The sequence below is a fragment of the Pipra filicauda genome, unplaced genomic scaffold (assembly GCF_003945595.2).
Source record: "Pipra filicauda isolate LSUMZ 115617 unplaced genomic scaffold, ASM394559v2 scaffold86_size2582843_pilon, whole genome shotgun sequence".
Classification (NCBI taxonomy): domain Eukaryota; kingdom Metazoa; phylum Chordata; class Aves; order Passeriformes; family Pipridae; genus Pipra; species Pipra filicauda.
In genome coordinates, this window is record NW_024105053.1 from 852653 (window position 1) to 873173 (window position 20521).

At 40.9% G+C, this 20521-nt stretch overlaps 1 protein-coding gene across 1 annotated transcript; it reads left to right on the top strand.

The window, feature by feature from the left end:
• The first annotated feature begins 1147 nt into the window (after nucleotides 1-1147).
• Nucleotides 1148-16031, top strand: TARS1 (threonyl-tRNA synthetase 1). The gene is made up of 19 exons (XM_027745611.2): nucleotides 1148-1207; nucleotides 1493-1573; nucleotides 2438-2628; nucleotides 3688-3811; nucleotides 4853-4974; nucleotides 5182-5299; nucleotides 6103-6167; nucleotides 6249-6327; nucleotides 6886-7032; nucleotides 7925-8023; nucleotides 8773-8939; nucleotides 9483-9645; nucleotides 9736-9873; nucleotides 10376-10453; nucleotides 11995-12095; nucleotides 12207-12311; nucleotides 12980-13052; nucleotides 13783-13897; nucleotides 14823-16031. Exons 1-19 carry the CDS (start codon nucleotides 1187-1189, stop codon nucleotides 14969-14971), a joined length of 2136 nt encoding a protein of 711 aa, XP_027601412.1. The 5' UTR covers nucleotides 1148-1186; the 3' UTR covers nucleotides 14972-16031.
• The last annotated feature ends 4490 nt before the right edge of the window (nucleotides 16032-20521 follow it).

Sequence of the window (20521 nt, forward strand, 5' to 3'; positions counted from 1 at the left end):
CCAGGATTTCTTGAAAACATGAAATCTTGTAATGAACATCTTCCTCAAACTAGGCTACTAAGTGACTTCACCATTACACTTAATGTTACCAGACACACCTCAGGCCTTGGGACTGACCACTCTGGGTGTCTATAGCCACCATTAGAATGTGCTGAAAGAAAATAAGCTTCCTAAATGAAAACATTGTTATTAGAGAAGAACAGCAGCAGGGAAAGGGGGGGAAGAAGGTTACAAACTAAATGCCTGAACATCACATCCTTTCCTCAGAAGTGTCTATAACTTCTAAGGCATTAAGCTGAGCCTTCCCTCAGGACAGCTGTGGACAGTCCTGCGCTTCAGGTCTGACACAACCACCTGAGAATCATTTCCACTTCTTCTCTGCACACCCCCACCCCCCTCCCCCAAAATCAGACATTGTTCAGTCCAATTTTTATTTTATTTCAGTCTCTTTTGCAAAGAGTACTTCCATTCACTGATCCATCCTTGATGAACTTCTGCCTCAGGGGAATGGTAGCCAGGTATCCCTGAGTGCTGGAGTGAGTTCAGAGAAGGGCAACAGAGCTGGGAAGGAGACTGGAACACAAGTCCTGTGAGGAGCAGCTGAGGGAGCTGGGGATGTTTAGTCTGAAGGAGGCTCAGGGGTGACCTCTCACTCTCTCCAACAAGGAGGTTGTAGCCAGGTGGGGGTCGGTCTCTTCTCCCAGGCAACGAGAGACAGGGCAATGCTAAGCTGCACCAGGGGAGGTTTAGGTTGGACATTAGGAAGAATTTCTTCACAGAAAGGGTGATTAGACATAGGAATGCACTGCCGTCCCTGCAGTCACCGCCCCTGAGGGTGTTAAAGGAAAGACCAGACGTAGCACTTCGTGCCATGGTTGTGCTGGGTCACAGGTTGGGCGCGATGCTCAGAGGACTTGTTCAACCTAATTCACTTTGCGATTCTCCCAGAGGCACCGAGGGGAGCGGGGGTACGGAGACACGAGCCCCGCTCCCCGCTATCGCGGGTGCGGACAGATCCTCTGCCATCCCGAGCTGCCGGAGCCCCTCACGGGCCGCCTTCCCCCTCCTACCCCCCGCCCAGGGCGGCCCCGCTCGGGCCGGGCCGGAGCGGCCGCCCCGGTTGCATCAGCCGCGGGGCCGAGCGGCGCCTGCGCGCCCGCCCCTTCCCGGGCAGCTCTGCGCGGCCATGGCGGGAGGTGACGGGCAGGTGGGATCCACGTCCCCCTCGGGCTGAGCCGGGGAGGCTCCTCCGGCCCCGCGTCAGGGCTCGGGAGAGGGGCAGCCCTGTCAGGAGGGCGGGTGCTGGCGGCGGAGGGAGCTGGGCCTCTTCCGTGGGGCTTCCACAGCGGTGGGATGTGCCCCAGGGAAAAGGAGCTGGGAGCGGGGCTGGGGCTTCCCGGGGCGAGGGCGTTGGGTCTGTTCGCCGGATGGGGGGCTCAGGGGGCTTAAAGCGACTCCTGGAGAGTGAGGAAATGGTGCTCGCCCTCCGCAGGTGGACGGTGGGGAAGAGAGGAAAACAAACTGCGAGAAGAAGAAGATGAAGGACGGGGCCGGCGATGGAGGGCGGTCGGAGGTGAGCTGCCCCTCGGCCAGGGGGTGGGAGATGCCGTGTCCTGGGCGTGCTGGTGGCATTTGCTACAACTCGTCCTTCTAAAGTATTTTATCAGGCGATACAGTTACATCTTTCCCAGATTTTGGCCCGAAGTGACGTTGTCGGGTTCTGCACCAAGTTTCCTTGGGGTAATGGGAGGGCGGCTCAGATTGGCGCAGCTGCGGCTCGGCGATGCTTTCCACCTGTGACCCTGTTTGCAGCGGGAGGCAGGAGGCAGATCTTTGGGATGAGGAAAGGCTGCATAAGGTGCTCTTGTCTTTTCCTCTTTATGGTGGGTAAAACACACATCCTTCTGACTGCACAGAGGGCCAGCTGCGAGCCAGCACCAGTCCTGAACCAGCTGCGGAGCTGTGCAACCTTGGCTGTGCCCAGGCAGATAGTCCTGACGTCAGTACACGTGTGTAAGCTGGAGTCAGTTCCTGTCTGGCTGGACACGAACCGGCATTGCCGCAGTTTTTTGACTTAATAAGAAAAATCTGGTTTTACATTGCTCTTATACAGTCTTTTCAGGTTGATTTTTGCCCTTATTTAGGTTATTAAACAGGTGTTTAATAAGCTGTGTAGGTGATTGGTAACATATGTGGTTTATTAAACAGGTGTACAATGGTATAGTTTTCATTCAACTGAAACCTTATGACATTATGAATGATGTAACTAATACTACATAACCTGGAATAATGTTGATTATTTTTTAGATATAGTACGTATATAGATATCGTCACGTAGCTGCTTATGAAAAGTATAACTACTGTTTGCATTCTTGACATAACGTGCTATCAGATTAATAATCTATAAACTATTTTCCTTTCTCTTTATTCTGCGTAGCTGAATCCTTGGCCTGCATTTATCAATGAGCGTTTAGAGATGTACAATAAACTTAAAGCTGAACATGATGCACTCCTTGCAGAAAGAGCGGCAAAGGATAGTAAACCCATTAAAGTTACACTGCCTGATGGCAAGCAGGTTGATGCTGAATCTTGGAAGACTACTCCTTATCAAATCGCTTGTGGAATTAGGTACGGTTCTGTTCCGTGATACACACAGTCAGGGTCAGAGAGTGGCTTTGAGGGGATGGGTAATGTATGATTTCTTAGTCATTTATCTCTTCTCAAAGCACCTTGTGTACAATGAACTGGAGGTAACCGGTTGGGTTTTAGTTTTGGAGTGAAATTTTTTTCTTCTTTATAAAGGTACAGTTTCTAAAAATAAATAAGAATAGAATTGAGGTCTTTTTGATACACATTACTTGCGGATTTTCTCCTGCAAGTACTGCTCTTGCATTAAGACCCGATTTGCTAGTAAATGATCAGATTGAATGTTAGCACTTGCAAACCAGCTTGCATTGGCCTGAGGAGGACAACTGCTGGGTGATGTTTCAATTGATTTCAGAGAAAGGTAACATATGAGTATCTCTCACTTAATTGTACTTTTACTTGCATGGGAGATACCTATCCAAAAGAGTTTTGCACATCTACAGGTTACTCCTACTGGCTGTGGGTCATTTTTGAATGATACACAGTGAACACCCTGACAGTTAAAATTACAAAAATTGGATGATTCCTAAAGGTGAGATGTCTTTTTTTGTTTTCTTTCTGCCCCCTTCCCCCTCCCCGAAAGGTGCTATGACATTGGAATTTATTTACTTTTGTGATTTGGGATCAAGAAAAGGGTATTTTGCCTAGTGGATACAAACTATAAAGTTACTACATCAAAAATGGTATTGAATAATTTTTATGAGAGAAGTTCTGTGTTATATTGCAACAGGATTGGGAAGTCAGGTTAGTACCTTGAGGTGGCTGCCTCTAAGTCAAGTATGTTAAAAAATGTGTGAATGTTGGGTATATAACACAATTTACTTTCCATATCTCTGAAATATAAATAGGATTTTTCATGAGTGTTCAAGACTGGCTAAGCTGCTTGTTTATTTGGAATTTATTTATGACATTGTGTCCACTCTGAGCACTCCTGATCTTATTCAACCTGGAGGGGAAAATCCAGGGGACTTCTACTGAGTGATTTCAAAATACTGTATACTTATTATGACTTATAATTGTACTTTTATGTTTATTCTGTAGTCAGGGATTAGCTGACAACACTGTTATTGCTAAAGTGAACAAGATGGTTTGGGATCTAGATCGTCCTTTGGAGGAGGATTGTACCTTGGAGCTGCTTAAGTTTGAAGATGAAGAGGCTCAAGCAGTGAGTATCTTCTACCAAAACTTGTTTGCCCTTGGATTTACATGAAATTCAGCCTCTGGTAGTTATTTGCATATTTACTGTGTTCAGAAGATGAAGAGGAAGGAACAGGTTTGCAGTGTAGGTACATCTGCATTTCCTAATAGTTCCTTACAGAGTGGTTTCGGTACTACAGATAATGTACATTCTGCTGTGTATTTGTAGCCAATTCTGCTCACAGTTGCTGTAGATTATGTCAAGTTTATTTTCATTAAAATTTTACATTTACAACCTTTGTGTTCACATAAAGGAGGTCTTTTGAACTGACCTCTTCAGCACTGCCTTTGAGAACAAAACAGTACAAAAGTACTGTCTACGTACAATGATAAAAGTACTGAGTGGGCTCCTCTTTTTCTTTTTACATGCAGATGTACCTACTTTATTTTGCCTACTCGTTCAGATAAATGTGGATATCCAGTAAACTGATAAATACTATCTTTAGAAAAAATGAGTTGGTACAAGAAGCTGTCAGTCAAACTCATCACAAAAGTCTTGCATTCAAACTCAGAGTTTTCTTACTGGCTAAGTGAGGGCTCCTGATTTGTCTGTGCTAGTCAGGACAGACAAACTCTTACAGATTTAGTTTTGTCAAAACCTCAGGTGTCCTAGAAGATGGAATGTGCAGGATTTCCCATGCATAAAATCTTTGGACTAGGACAACAGCCTAATGTTGAAAGCACACCTTTTGGTCTTTACGCAGAGTTGACTGATTGAAGTTCTTAGGAAAAAAAGGTTTCTGAATTAGTTTCCAGACGTCTTGAAAATAATTGAATAATTTCAACAGTAGTTGGAAATAAGAATTGTTTGCTACCACAGTCTAAACAGTTTTGTGGTGGAAATGCTCCCTTTTGGAAACATTGGTGCTTGGGCTGAGAGTGTTGCTGGGCAGGTCACTTCTCTTCTCCTGACTGATCTAGTGTATCCTTAAAAGCAAAAGTTTCAAAAAAAAGGTTTTAAATAAAACAGTTGAAATGCACTAATTCCCTCTTTTTTTACTTCCACTAGGTGTACTGGCACTCAAGTGCTCACATAATGGGTGAAGCAATGGAACGGATCTATGGTGGCTGTTTGTGCTACGGCCCACCAATCGAAAATGGATTTTATTACGACATGTTCCTTGAGGAAGGGTATGTTTTGTATTTTTCTGGTTTTTTGGAGGTGTGGGGTGGCAGTCACAGCAAAATTTCTGTTACGTACTTGTTTCTGGAACATCATATCTACTGCTATAGATGACTTTGTCCTTTGTAATGCCTCCCATCCACAAGCTAGTGGATCACAAATTGCAAATGGAAGCAAAAATTATTCACTTCTGTGTGTGTGTGTGTTTATTTTAGGGGTGTATCAAGTAATGACTTCTCTACTTTGGAAACATTATGCAAAAAGATAATGAAGGAAAAACAAGCCTTTGAGAGACTGGAAGTTAAGAAGGAAACACTACTTGAAATGTTTAAGGTAGGCTGTTTTAGAAGGTTGTTTCTAGCCTCATGCAATTAGTCTTTAAGTGTTTGTAACTTTAGTGTATGTTCTATTAGTGGTAGAGGAAAGGCTACCAAATTAACTTTTTAAGTTTCTTATAAACTCATGTGTGATATCTAACGAAAAAAAAATGAGCAAAGGTGTAATTCTTAGTTTCTTGAGAACGTAAGAACTATTTCTTTCCCTGAGTGACCTGCACAAAATCTGTGAACTTGCATTATTCATTTATTTCCCAGAGATACAAATTTGCAGTGTATTATGTGCAGTTATGTTGTATTATCTTGGCTGTATGATACTGTAACTGCATGTGCTGCTGCATTCAGAAAGCTTCATAAAACGTTTTTTAAAACGAGGACTTCTGAGAAAGTCCAAGCGACACTAAAAGTTCATGCTTTCCCTTTAGTATCTAGCAGCAAATAGTTTTTTTGAATTCCTGAGGTAGACGTTACTGAGTTTTCACTGTTGGGACATCATGAGGATCATAGTGTCATTCAGACCTACCTCTGTAGGTCTCCAGTCCAATATCATGCAGAGGGCATGGGACCAACACTGAAATCAGACCAGGCTTCCGGCTGGGCCTTCAAAATTTCTTAAGGACAGAGACTGCACAAACTGCTTTCTGGGCAGCTTGCTCTGCTACTGCTCTGTGCTTCTGTCTGTCTCTTCTACAGTCCTCTTTTGATGCAGCATAGCATCAGGTTAGCAAATAATTTAAACTGCTGGCCAGTTCTCCTGCTTAACAAAGACTTAACAAATATTTGTGCTGCTTTTTTTCTCAGTATAATAAATTCAAGTGTCGCATCCTGAATGAGAAAGTCAATACTCCAACTACTACAGTATACAGGTAATTATGCGTGGATCATAATATTACTGGATTTATGAATCTAGGGTTAAATATGCCAAATGAATGCTTTCCTTTTCTTAGGTGTGGTCCCTTGATAGATTTATGCAGAGGGCCTCATGTCAGACATACTGGCAAGATAAAGACCATAAAAATTCATAAGGTAAGCGCTAAAACTTCCTTAGACAAATGTTTTCACTGAAAATGTGTTGCTGTCTTTGGGCTGAGGCAAGAATGTACTGTGAAATGAGTAACCTGGCTAAAAACTCAGTGTTGCAAATTGTGGAAAGGTCGTGTGCTGGAATGATATTCACATGGTGTGAAGCCAGCTGTGTGTCCAGGGCTTGCACTTCCAGCACAGATAGGAACATAAGTTTAGCTCAAGTTTTGACTGAGCTGTGTCAGTTAAAGTTTATAGTTTTTGCTCAGCTAATGGTTATAGCTATTTGTGACTAAACAGTTGGAAAAGGATGGCTACAAAGAGAGCAGACAGGCTTTGGAAAAAGACAGGAGGGAGCCCGAAACCATATTTGCTTAGTGTGTTCACCTCTTCTTTCTGGACTTTTCTGATCAGTGCTCTGAATTAACAATTAAAATTCTCTGTACGCTTTAATTGTTCCACATTAATGGTTTATTAATAATTATATGCCTTTTCATAGCAGGCTGTAGTAGTGGAGGCTCCTCCTTTTCTTCAGTGTTACATTTATTTTTTTGCATGCAGAATTCTTCTACCTATTGGGAAGGCAAGGCTGATATGGAATCCCTCCAGCGGATCTATGGAATTTCATTCCCAGATGCAAAAATGCTGAAGGAATGGGAGAAATTCCAGGAGGAGGCTAAAAGCAGAGATCACAGAAAAATTGGGCGGGTGAGACAGTTTTTCTAAGTAATGTATTTCAAAAACACTGTGTGGATTTAACCCCTTAACTAGAAGCCTCTTGAAGACAGTGTATACTTTGCTGCCACAATCAAGATGTGACACAATTTTATTTTGAGTTGCAAAGTCAGGTACTTTTCTTTCAAGCATCAAAGTCCTAGAAAAATAACTTTTTGCTCTTTTAAGTGCAATGACATCCTTATTCCACAGATCAATCAGAACAGAACAGAAACACTTCCATCTGCAACACATCAATGCCCCACTCTGTGGGCAGTGCTCATTCCAACGCAGTTTGCTGTGGTCTGTTCACACAGTTCTTTTCTTCTGTGTGATTTCAGAATCTGTAATACAGAGCTATGTTTTTTGGTTGGTTGGTTTTTGGGTTCGTTTTTCTTCAGTAGATACCCCTGTCAGATAACTGATAGTTCTGAACAGCATTATAATGTCTGCTGCTAGTACATCATGAAAAAATTCACTGTGCAGACCTGAAGCATGTCCACAGTGTGTCACATTAGCCAACTGTAGTTCACTGTAGTTCACACAATCATTTCATGTGCACATAATTAGCTGCAGAAGCAGAACTAAACATTTAGTTGTCGATGTACAAAGGAAGATGTGGGGGCACAGTTGAGAGTTAAGTGTGAAGTTCTGGAGCATCAGTAATGAAACATGAAACTGAACAATCCCCTTCTCCTTTAACTACTGATGGACGTAAAAATACTAGTGAAAAGGCATCTGATCTATTGGGTATTGTGGGGTTTTTTTCCAGGTTTTTCTTTTTGAAACTGATAGTGATGCCCAGTCAGTAGTAATTCATTTGTGAATGTTAAGTGAAAAAAGTAGGGTGCAAATACTGAGTTTTTCAAGTATTATTTTTCTGCAGGACCAAGAACTGTTTTTCTTCCATGAGCTTAGCCCTGGTAGCTGTTTTTTCCTGCCAAAAGGAGCTTACATTTATAATACATTAATTGAATTCATCCGGGTAAGTGCTGTCTTTTGGAAAGCTTATAGAAAAAATTGCATGATTTTAGAAAAATGTGTAACAGCATGCTACATATAACAGTATTAATAGCCTTTCATTTCAAGTTATTTTAATCTCTTAATTCTATAAGGCACTAAAGAAACCTGATTTTTCTTTAATTGGTCTTGTCACAGTCTCTGCAAAATGACATTATATTATACAAGTACTTTATATCTGCAGCTAAAGCTGTGATAAAGGTGCTTTATAATATGAATTCGTTGACATCTAATAGTACAGTTAAGCTCACACTACTGCTGTTCCACTGATGCATATTGATTTGTTTTAATAAACTTACTTAATTTGGCCCTGTAGACCTATTCACTTTGAAAATATATGTAGAAAAAAACCACCCTGATCTTCCTGTTGTAATATTTAAAGTCTTTGTTTTTACTGTATATTTGGTCTGCAATGTACTATCGAGTATGATCGAGTAATTAGAGACTGCTGCTTTGCTTGCAGGGAAGAAACTTGTTCTTCTTGCTTACTACATGCCCAACTTGAATTTTTCTCTTCCCTGCCTCCTTCCCTAAGTTGTGGAGCTTTTTACAGCAGCATTTGTATATTGTTATGGCTGCGGATTGAAGTCTGTACTTTTGCTTTCTTTATTAGTTATTTTATAACAAATAAAGTTATAAAATAAACTAAATAAAACAACTGTAAACAAAGAAATACTATAAACAATAAAATAAAACAACTAACTGTTGTTTTAGAGTGAGTATCGAAAACGTGGATTCCAGGAGGTTGTCACTCCAAATGTTTTCAACAGCAAACTGTGGATGACTTCAGGGCACTGGCAGCATTACAGTGACAACATGTTTTCCTTTGAAGTTGAGAAGGAGATCTTTGCTCTGAAGCCCATGAACTGCCCAGGACACTGGTAAATACATAGCAAATCCAGTTTAGCAAAGATGTTGGGGAAAAAAAAAGCAATCCCACCCTCCTCCTTTTGCCTGTGTAACTGTAGACATGGCTGTCTTCAGGTATTCATGCTGTCAGGAATGCTGTAATTGTGAGTGTTGTTGCCTACATTCTCTCTTTACTTGAGACACTGAGAAGTGTCATTTTTCCACCATTATAGTGACAGTGTTTTAGACCTGAATCTTACCTTGATACTACAAAACCTAGATATCCAAAATAAATACTGGGACATTGTCAATTTTGTGCTACTTTAGGCATTCAGCTTTTAATGCCCAGTTTTAGGACCTCTCGTATCTTCTCTCTGTGAGGTGGGGGAAGCCTACCAGCTGTAAAAGGAGATGTGCATTTGTTTTCCTGACAAAACTAGATATGACTGATGGTTCTCTCCAGATTACACCATTGGCTTAATGGGCACGTGCTTAGTCACTGGTAGCTTCTCACTGCCTGCAGTTTGCAGAATTTTGATCCTTAGTGGGCTCCCGGTAACAAACTTTTCCTTCAGCCTCATGTTTGATCATCGCCCGAGATCGTGGCGTGAGCTGCCGTTACGTTTGGCTGATTTTGGAGTCCTGCACCGCAACGAACTGTCAGGAGCTCTAACAGGGCTCACTCGAGTGCGCCGGTTCCAGCAGGACGATGCTCACATATTCTGTGCTATGGAGCAGGTATGGGCTGCTGTGGAAGGAAATCGGGCATTAAAATCACATTAACTGATTTTTTTCCATAATTGACACATTCTGTCTCTTGTCATAAAGATCGAAGAGGAGATAAAGAGTTGTCTGCAGTTCTTGCGTACTGTGTATGATGTCTTTGGATTTTCCTTTAAACTGAATCTCTCCACTCGTCCTGAAAAGTACCTGGGAGATATTGAAGTGTGGAATCAGGCTGAAAAGGTAAACAGTAGTTTTATTAACTTTTTTTACAAAAGCAAGGCTGCAGCTGCAAGTTCTGTAAGAACTGCAAAGAGAACCAGTTCTGGCAGCCCCTATAGTAAGACTTAAATCTATTTCCTGAAAGGGAGGTTGGAAGGGATGGGGTTAGCCCGTGCAGGTGTGAGAAGATGGGGCGGAATAGACATTTGGTGTACCAGGGTGGATCTCATCTCAAAGTTATCTACAGACTTTGAATCTGGCATAAACAGTTCTTGCATCTTAGCTAATGCTTGTTCGACCTTTTCCAAAATGGTTGCATTAATTTTGTTTGTTTAAATTTTGACTAATTAATTTTTTTTTTAGTTGTCTCTCTTCCAAAACTTCCCTTTTTCAGTCAATAAATGAGTTTCAGCAGCAACTGAGAAGTACAGAGAATTTGGTAGGGTCACCTATCTGTAGTAGCAGGCTGACCTGATGCTGCAACGTGGAAAGAAACACTGAGTGTGTGTCCTTTTATCTCCAGCAACTTGAAAACAGCCTCAATGCCTTTGGTGAGAAGTGGGAGTTAAACCCTGGTGATGGAGCTTTCTATGGACCTAAGGTTAGTATGTGCTAGCCCCTATCTGGTTTCAGCTTTTAATTCTGTTTGGATAAGGCAAAAGACCTTATCCAGGAATAAAGGGATTTTTTTTTGTTACAGTTATCTAATACCATTTTAAGATGCTGTCTGGCTAAAATCTTCTGGTTTTCCAGAAACAGAAACTCTGACATACTTGAGAGAGGGATAACACTCTGTCATCCTGGTGTTCACATAGTTGTAACATGAGTTCTAACACTCATTTCATTACTTAAACCCAGTTTACATGAATCAACTATTTGTCCGCAGCTTAAACAGAGCTGACTGGTTTAGTGAGCAACATGAACAGAAGGTGGCACTGTAAGATCTGTTTTAGCAGAGCAGCTCCTGCATTAGAAAGTGAATCCTAGGTCACGAGAAGAACAAAAGTCAACTGCTTTTAATTCTTTCCGTAATACACCTGCACTACATTTATGTAGTGTTCTCGTCTAGTAAACTTGTTCTGATTACTCTATTTGTATGCTAATGATTCAGTTTCAGCTTATTTTGTTGTAGGTGAAATGTGTTATAGCAGCTAGTCATTCATAACATGAAATGCAAACAAGATTTAGTAATTTCCTCATTTGATTGAAAGAGGGCAAATATACAGGAACCTTTGTTAACGTTAATTAACCTTACACTTGCTCCTAATACAGTCTGAATTTGAAAAAGTAGATTGTAAAGAATGAAGCTCTGTGGTAACTAGCTGAACTACAATAAACTCTGACTTCTGATTGCAAAGTTGAAAGATATTTAGGTCTTGAGTTGTTAAAACACTGATCTGGGTGTGTAATACATAAATTAAAATAAGGGACACAGCCTCAACATATAGCCATACTGGTAAAACGATGAGTAAGTGAGCAATGTGATAAATAATAAGGTCAGGACATTATAAATCTACTGTTTTCTATCAGTCTATTCTGTCTAACTTGTATCATAAATTTACTCAGGATTTAAGTGTCGGATGCAAAAGAAAGAATAGGCTTGACTCATAGGTCAGGATTAGTAACATTGATTAATATGACTCTCTACTGGTAAGTGGACTATTTAACAGTAGGATTCTCATCCCACGTTCATGCCCTGAATTTGTAACATAAGCTACAAAGTATTCAAATACTGCATAATACAGAAGTGTAAGTTTGCCAGTTTGATGTTGAGGAAGTTTTATTTTTGTGCAGACATGTTCAGTTCTGCACTTACAGGCTGCTTAATTCACTCAGTGAAAAGGCCCATGAAAGTACCAGATGGAAAAACACAAAAAGTAATCTGAGATATCTAAGGTAGTTTCCCCCTGAAGTATTGTCTCTCTACTTACTCACTCTGGTTTTACTCTAACATTTTTTGCATCAGAACCTGCAAATCACTTAAATCCTAACACAGGCTGAAGTAAAACTATGCTGTCTTAAGGCGCACATAGTTCCTCTGCATTGAATGAAACCTTCCGTCTTAAAACAATGAGTTTGCTTTCAGAGGGGAATCCTTGTCTTTTAAGCTGTAGTAAAAGTTTGTATCTTTGTGTTTTTAAGATTGACATTCAGATTAAAGATGCCATTGGCCGCTACCACCAATGTGCTACAATTCAGCTCGACTTCCAGCTGCCAGTCAGATTTAACCTCACCTTTGTCAGGTAAGCACAGAGGCTGGTGGCTTTAAATTATGTATAATCTAGCTTCACTGATGCTTACAGGCATAAGTTTGCATTGAGTAAAAAAACCTTACGAAACCCTTTTCTTTACAGCCATGATGGTAATGACAAAACAAGACCAGTTATCATTCACCGGGCTATCTTGGGATCTGTGGAGAGAATGATTGCCATTCTAACTGAAAACTATGGAGGCAAATGGTAACGTTGAAAAGTTACTATTCCAGTTTGAGAAAACACTTTAGGAGAGAAATTGACCCCAGTCATCTTAAGAGTCAAGAGGGTTTGTTTGTTCTTCTTGCTTGCTACAGGGACACGCCATAGGGATACCCACAAGGCAATTTCTTCTGAACCACCTGCCTTAAGTATTAAATAATTCAAGATATGGTAGATTCTATATGATACTGCTCATGCAGTTGCAGCATACAGCTGCTCTGCCCAAGGCATAAGTCTCCCAGCTGCTTTTGCAGCTGGGGTGCCTTGTAAAGAGTTATTAATGTACATGACCTACTTTACCTATGTAATATATGTATAATACCCACTGGGAATGACCCCTCTGATTATAACAAGACTGTACTAAAGTAAATGTTTTCCTGTGCTTAGTTAGTAACAAGATCAACAACTCAATTATGATTTGTTGTATATTGGAAAACACAACATGAATCTTCTGGTCAGCGAGTGCTTTTGCCCACACTGAATTCTTTTAGACACTCAGCTCTTTTTAGGAGATAAGTTATAATGAGTGTAGGGCTCTCATCACTGAATCTAACCAGATGGCTTGATGAGTCTCTTGTGTAGATTGTACTTCTATCTGTAAATAGGATTTCATACTGAAAGCTAAATAAACTTGTTTTGTTTGTTTATTGAAGGCCGCTCTGGCTGTCCCCACAGCAGGTAATGGTGGTACCAGTGGGACCAGCGTGTGATGAGTATGCTCAAAAGGTGATGTACATGGTTTTGTGCTTCATTTTCAGTATATCACATTTAGCTGAAATACCTGGTTATTCATGATTAGTAGTATTTATCTCAGACAAGTGTTCTAAGTCTTTACATATTGAGTCATTTTTATATTACAGTGACAATTAGCTGCTGAAGTTGTGTAGATCTGTCTTAAAGATAACCTGAGTTAGATTTTGGGTACATAAACAACAAATGTTGGTCTTTGTGAGACTTTTATCTTTGGAAAACTTAGTTTTTCACTCTAGCTCAAAAGCTGTCTTACCCTTCAGGTTCAAGTCTCCCATTGCCATGTGCATCTTGCAGAGCAGTAAGAAAGATGAAAATAAGTCTTTGCCTCCAGCATTGATCTCCTATAGTTTTTTCAAGCACACTGTATATGAGTAAAATAGTCTGCAAAATAAATTAAAAAAAAAAAATCTCTTCTAATCAGTAAGCTCTACCAGCCTGCTGCCTTTTACAGTATCAAACTCCAATCACTATTCAGCCCAAACATTAGATGTTCACATCACTGCCTGTTTGTTGTGTGTATGTTGTTGCATGATCGCTGACTTAATTTTAATTTCTTGAACTGGGCTCATCTCTATCACCTGAGCCCATGACAGTGTCTTTGTTTTAGGGGTCAGATAATCTTAACTGGCTTAAGTCTACATATCATAAATAGTTCATGATCATCAATATCCTGTAGTGACAGTTTAAATACTTTTTCTTCTAGGTCCGGCAGGACTTCCATGATGCAGGATTTATGGCAGATGTTGATGTAGATCCTGGGTGCACACTGAACAAGAAGATCAGAAATGCTCAGCTTGCACAGTATAACTTTATTCTAGGTAACGTATTTCTTACCTTATCCTGGCTGACTTTCTTGTTACAGGATTTGATCTTCTGTGAGCAGGGCAGGATTGTAATCGGTGTTTTAGGTCACTTTGTTCCTAAGGGTCTCCATTGCAGAGAGTCTTTCCTGCCTACATGATAGCGTTTCTCACTTTACAGCTGTCACTGAAAGATCACTGTGACCCAAGGCATTACTGTTGCTACAGAAAAAGGTTTTTGCTGTTCTTTCATCAGCCATGTGGAGACATGTATGAAGTCTCTTGTCCTTTGTCAGTCAGATCCTTCAGTTATTTTTCATTCTCCCAGTAATTTATGCTCTTGTTTCTAATGGAGCAAAACAAATGCCATGTTTTCACTGTATTCAGCTGAAGTGCACTTCTGAGCTGTGCTCTTTTAGAGAGGGTGATGCAGGGACAATTAGAAACTGATCCTGAAGTCTTTGATTTGAAGGAGCACATTAGTCCTGTCATGTAAATTGGGGGTCTATCATTGACCTTAAAGTTATCTGGGATCCACTAGAGTCGAAAGAGCCTTTGACAGAGAAACTCTGCCCTCAGAGTAACTGACAGAACCATGAAAAAGTTCTATTGTTTAAAACTTTAAGTATTTGATACAAATAAGGCACAAGCACATTTCACTTTCAGGACCACAAACAAATAATCACCCTATTAAGGAAAAAAAAATCTCACTTTATTTACATTCAGAGGTTGTTTCAAAGAGTTTAGATTGGGTACTGGAGAAACACAATCTCCAAGTGTGTTATATAAAATTTATTTTAGTTAGACACACACGTATTGTCTTGGTATCTGTAAGATTTTTAGAATTTTTGTTTAGCAAGCTTAAAGTTTTGCAGGGATGGGGAGTGGGGGAAGAGCTTGCTGAATTTTAAGTTTATTCCTTTTGTGCCTTGGTTTTTTCTAGTTGTTGGTGAAAAGGAGAAGGCAAGTGGAACAGTGAACATCCGCACCCGGGATAACAAGGTGCATGGAGAGAGAACCATTGCAGACACTGTGGAGAGGCTCCTGCAGCTGAAACGCTCTCGTTCCAGACAAGCCGAAGAAGAATTTTAACACCCACCTGCTCTACGTGACATTAAAAAAACCCCCACATTCTAGTTTTCCTAGTTTAGTTAACCACAGAGCTTTTGTTCTGAGCCAGATTTCACATTTGGATCTCATGCTCATTTTAATGGGGATTTTTCTTTAGTCAGAAATGCTTCTTTTTGTAAAAAAAAAATCAATTTTTCACAAACCTTGAAGTAAAATTTCCTGGCCTCTAACCAATGACAGATGAAGTAAGGTGAAATGGCTTTTTGTGACTGCAAGGGAAAATTGCAATGTTAATCAGGGATACCTATAGCATTCTAACTACCCTGTTAAGAATAAAATCCTTTTTAGTAACAAATGTTTTTCATGAAAGTTGTAACAAAAAACCTCAGGCTTAAGAAACCACCTAGTAAACATGCACAGCACCAGCTTTTGGAGTGTCTCCATGAGCAAGGAAAGTGATATCTTGACATCCTGTCTCCCAGTCTTACATCAGTTGAAGATACTGACTCTCAAGAATTCCCAGTCACATGAAAGGGGAAACGCTCTGCCACAGAGCACCGAGCTGCTCACCAAAGCTGCTAACCAAAGCCTACTGTGCCCTTTTCCAAAGGCAGTCTCTGAAATGTGCTGGCTCTGCAGGGCATGTCCTTGGAGCTGAAGAAAGGGGATAACACTGTCTGGAAAAGGCATGGCATAGTAGGGTCAAAGAAGCAGTTAAGAAAAGCAGGATTCTTAGAAACAAAAGGTCTTTCTGTTCCTGTCTCTGAACTGTCGTTACAGTAAGGTTGTATGTCACACCAGAAACAAGAAAGTACTGAACAGAAGAGGATAGTGATTATTTGTTTAAGACAAATGCAATTTTCCAATTTAATGAGTACTGTCCCCTCCCATGGAACACTTCCTTCCCAAGCCTCTAGTCCAGAGCATCACATACTTAATTAGCACCCCTTCTGTCTTACAGCTGATGAATCTCATCAATTGTTTTTGGGTTTGGTTTGAGGCATTTTTTTACATTTGGCTGACAAGAGGTAAATGTCTGTTACTGACAAAAAATAAAATCTTGGTCTGGGGTTTTTTTGCATCTATGTGTTGTTTTTTTTAAATCTTAACTAACCTTAGCAGCTTCCCAAGGTGACTGGTAACAGTTCCTTTAAAAAGAAAGCTACTGCTACAGCCCTAGCAAAGATCAGACAAATCTGAGGACGTGTTTGAACTATCTGATCTTTTCGAAACCTCATGAGTTTTGCCATTTCCATTACTGTCTGGGCAGAAACATTTCATGCTGCCTTTTCTCAGCTGTCTTACTCAGGGGAGATGGTCACATTTTATCAGCACTTGAACCCATAGTGAATTCAGACTCAGACTGCAACCCCAGCAACTTTCAGCAAAATCTATTTCCTCCTCCTGTTCATTCAGATTAAAGGTTCCATCTAAGTGCTGTGTGGGGGATAAAAAAAGAGGAAATTGATTTTCCACTGCCTTGCTGGTTTCAAACATTTTTGTGAGAGTTACTAACTTTTCTGTATTTTGCACCTGCTTTACTTTCCTGTGAAGTGACTTGCCCATGCAGTCACTGCAATGGAATCAGACGTCACCTGGGGCAGAAGGACTACCAAATACTGAAGCAAAACAAGTCCCCCAGGGAAAACAAACCACCAGCTCCATTTCTCTCTATGAATCGTGCCTCAGTCTGCCTTTCCACTGTGCTGGTGTATTTGTTGGTTTTCAGACAGCTCTGCTTTCTCTTTGTGGGGATTCTTGAGGCTGGGAGAATCCTTGCCACAACAGATTCTCAGCAAGCTTAGAAATCTTGGTTAAGTGATATAAAGAGTGGATGCACACATGTAATCCTTTAGACATAAACTGTTGTCCAAATCTGGGACTAAGTCTGGATCCAGCTTCACCTAGACTCCCCTCAGAAAGAAGTTTAGAATGCGAGGGGGCCCTTTCTGAACCTCATGACTCAATGGGAGGGTCTCCCTAACAATTTTGTCTGACCCCGTCCTCTATGCAGTGACAATCAAGAGCACCTTGCTATTGAATCTTTTTTAACCACTGTTGCATTTACTATCAAAAATTGTTAAATAGCTGTTTTATATCAATAAACATACTGCTATTACTGTTACAAAGGAAGTGCCTCACTTCATCTGCAACACTTGCCTGGCCCAAGCAGCACATCTTCTCTCTTGGTTCAATCAGAAGTCCTCTGAACAGCAGCTTTGGTCACTCTTGTAATCTTTGGTAGGACTAAACTTCCAACAAAGTACTGTGCATGTCTCGTAAGGCAGGATGCAGATTTGGTGTCATAGATTATTGGTGGGACCACTTGTCAAGCAGGAGAGAAGCCTCTGTATAATTAATTTAGGGTCTCAGAAGGCTAAAAGTCATCTCTCCAGTTCTGCAGAGCCTGCTCTCATAAGTCGTTTGCTGTTCACTTTTCATACTGTATACCCCTAGGGAAGTTTTCAAGGGCATTTCCTGTGGAGTAGCTGGTAAGATACAGTTCCAACTCTGCTTCACTGCAAAGCAAGTTCTGTTTCCTCACTCTTTAAAACAGATTTTAAAGCGAATTGCTGAAGGATGCACACAGAATGAAAGGGAATGAAGATATCTAATCTGATAGATCATCCAAGTATAAACAAGTAATGTTTGGCAGTAATTTCTGTACCTGGCAGGAACGACTATGCCAGGATTCAGCTTTCTGTGAAGCTCCTCAGTTCTGCAAACTTCCTTGAAAGTTTCCCCTGGCCCAGAGCCATCTGGATGCTGCTACTACCAAGGGTAATTCCACTAAGGTACTTCCTGTCACATCTTGGGATGAAATTCCCACAGCGGCTCATAATACTTACTCCATCACACCACTGAGTCAATCTGATGCAGTTTCAGTATTCAGAATCAGTCATGTCGTACCAACTCCTCTAGAAACAGTGCAGCACCACTTTTGGGGAGAGCCCAGCTGTGAGATAAACTGTTAATTGCCATAGGCACTTTTACTCAAGTCAGTCTTGCCTCACTACATTTTTCTCACTGTAGCCAAACCCAGTTCACACAGGATCCTTGATAAAAGAAAATCGTTTTGCCAAATCAGACTTTTCCCTTGTGAGACAAGGCCAAAATTAAGGGGTCTTCGAAAACTCATTTCAGGTCTGCAGCTCATGTCCTGTGTAATTTCGTGATTGCCTTCTCCACCATTTCTAAATTGCACAATCATCTCTGGCAAAGATCTAAGCAATTGACCCTCAAATCTGATAATTAGAAACTGATGCTATTAAAGTTAAGAACTGCTAAAGGCTATACTTATTGGAAAAAAAAAAGACAGAATACAGTGCTTGATGCTTAAAGAGTACTTCCAAAACAATTCAGCCTTTCTACATGGTAGAATTTTCTATCTGCTTTGGACAGGAATATTCTTTCACAGTTTTCTGGATGTGGCTGATGCCTTGTTAGCCACTGTGATTGAGCATGCTCATACAGAATGAGCTACATTTGGACTTGTACCAAAGTTAGTTTTTTTCATGTAGGAAAAACATCTTCTGATAAATTACTACAAGAACACGTGCTCAGATAAACTGGGGCAGCCAGGGACATTTTGTAGTGTTCTCAGACATTGAGGATAGTTCATCTGGGCTACACATTTGGTTTCAATACATGAGATCTCTGTGTCCCTCCCAAAACCACAGCCTTCAGATGGATCACAAAGCTCTTCTGCAAACAGGAGAATGCTCTGAGTTGCACAGAAGGCATCTGTGAAAACTGGAAAAAAATACCAACAACCCAACCAAAAGTATTCAGCATCCAAAAAAAAAAAACAAATCACAAGCCAATTAACCATTGACAGAGCCTCCACCAGGCAACTGTATGTCTCTGTACTAAAAGATAAGGTAGTGGGGACCACTAGAATGGAGACAAAACAGGTGAATCCACACTGCCACATGAGACATCCTTGTCTTCCTCAAAGCCTTTGGAATTGCCTCTCTAAGATCCCCACAGAGAGAAGCAGAAACAGGAACGAGAGAGTTGGTGGAAGGCAGCAGAGATGAGGCAAGACATCACAGAACAAAGGCATACAGTGCTCTCCCTGCTGACATCTAGATGCAAAGTTAAGCTCCTTGGAGTCTGAATGTTCCACTATATGAAAAGATTTATCTGACTAGCTTAGAAGAGAGTATGTTCACTCATGTCAGTTTGGGGTTGACACTTGGAGCACCTTTTGCTATCTATCACAAGAAAAAGTAGGCTTATAAACCAGACTTTTATTGATTTTAGTGCACTCCTGAAACATGACTTAATACTTTACAGCACCTTAGATGCAGAATGACAATTTAATCGTGTTTGATATGTGGTTTTTCAATTGCACACTTCAGGGACAATCTGTAAGCTGTCTAAAGCACATTAGCTGTTACAGGAAAATTTCTCTGTAGTTTTGTTTAACAGGATACAGGCCTATAAGGATGTGAAATCTCTACACCTGAGTACCTGCAAGGATGTCAGGCTGCACACTGGAACAGCCTGGCTGTGCTGGGACTGAGGATTTCAAACACATTTCTACTTTATAGGAAGGAAATACTCTCTTCTCACCACCAGTATATAAAGTTAGAATTTTTGGTTGCTATTTCTGGTTTAATGGATCTTGAACTCCTGGCAATTAATGCCTAAGTTTTCAAGATGCTCCATGTAGAGCTGATGGAGCACACATTATAATACTGTGGTGTTCAACTTTGTGTTCCCAACAGAATACTTTGCAAAGCATTACTTTGTTTACAGGACAATATGTTGTCTTCTAATTAATAAACTCATCAGAACAAGTATCATAAACCCCTGAAAAAGTAATTTCAACCACCCTTATGCATGGGAGATAGTGCAGGGAGATTATGGCAAGCTGTCAGTCTTTGAGTAGCAGTGTTTCCAAGTGAATGTAAGTAGCAGCTCTGGTTTGTGACATCAGTCTGCATATGAACCAAGATACACCAAATAGTGCAATTTTCCTTTCAGTCAACGAAGAAAATCAAGTATTGTTTTGCTTAGAAATATCTGTCTTGTATTACCCATTAAAAATTTAGATGGAGAGAGATATCAGTACATACCTCATCTAGAGCACTAGTTTCACCACCGTAAGTGAGGAAACTGCTGGAGGTCAAAGCACTGAAAGCATTCCTGTCCCATTCCGTGCTGTAACCAGGATAAAGCACTGCTACTACTACTGGAAAACTGCCACAAAGCACATTTCAGCTTTCCTGAACAGCAAACAGGAGGTAATCAGGCAGCATTTAAATCACAGCTTGAGCTCAAGTGAGAAAAGGAAAAAGATTCAGGAATTGTGTAAGAAAAGGACAAGGAGGAGACAGCAGGGTACAGCAAACAAGGGAGTGCTTTTAGACTCAGGAATGGGGAAGGAGAGCTGTTACTTGCCTGTTTACATGTGTGTGCCACTCTGCAGGCAGCACAAGGCAAGGGCTCCGGCCACATGGTGAAGCCAAGCTCTCAGAAGCCAACTATGGTTTTCTTTCCTCTTCACTTTCCCTTCCACAAACAGGCTTTGTCAAGCTGCTGCAGCAATTACACCTGGAATGA

Coding starts and splice junctions, on each gene's coding strand:
- TARS1 (XM_027745611.2), top strand. CDS start 1,187: ATGGCGGGAGGTGACGGGCAG. Junction 7,033..7,924: donor ATCACAGAAAAATTGGGCGG/GTGAGACAGTTT, acceptor ATTTTTCTGCAG/GACCAAGAACTGTTTTTCTT. Junction 8,024..8,772: donor CATTAATTGAATTCATCCGG/GTAAGTGCTGTC, acceptor CTGTTGTTTTAG/AGTGAGTATCGAAAACGTGG.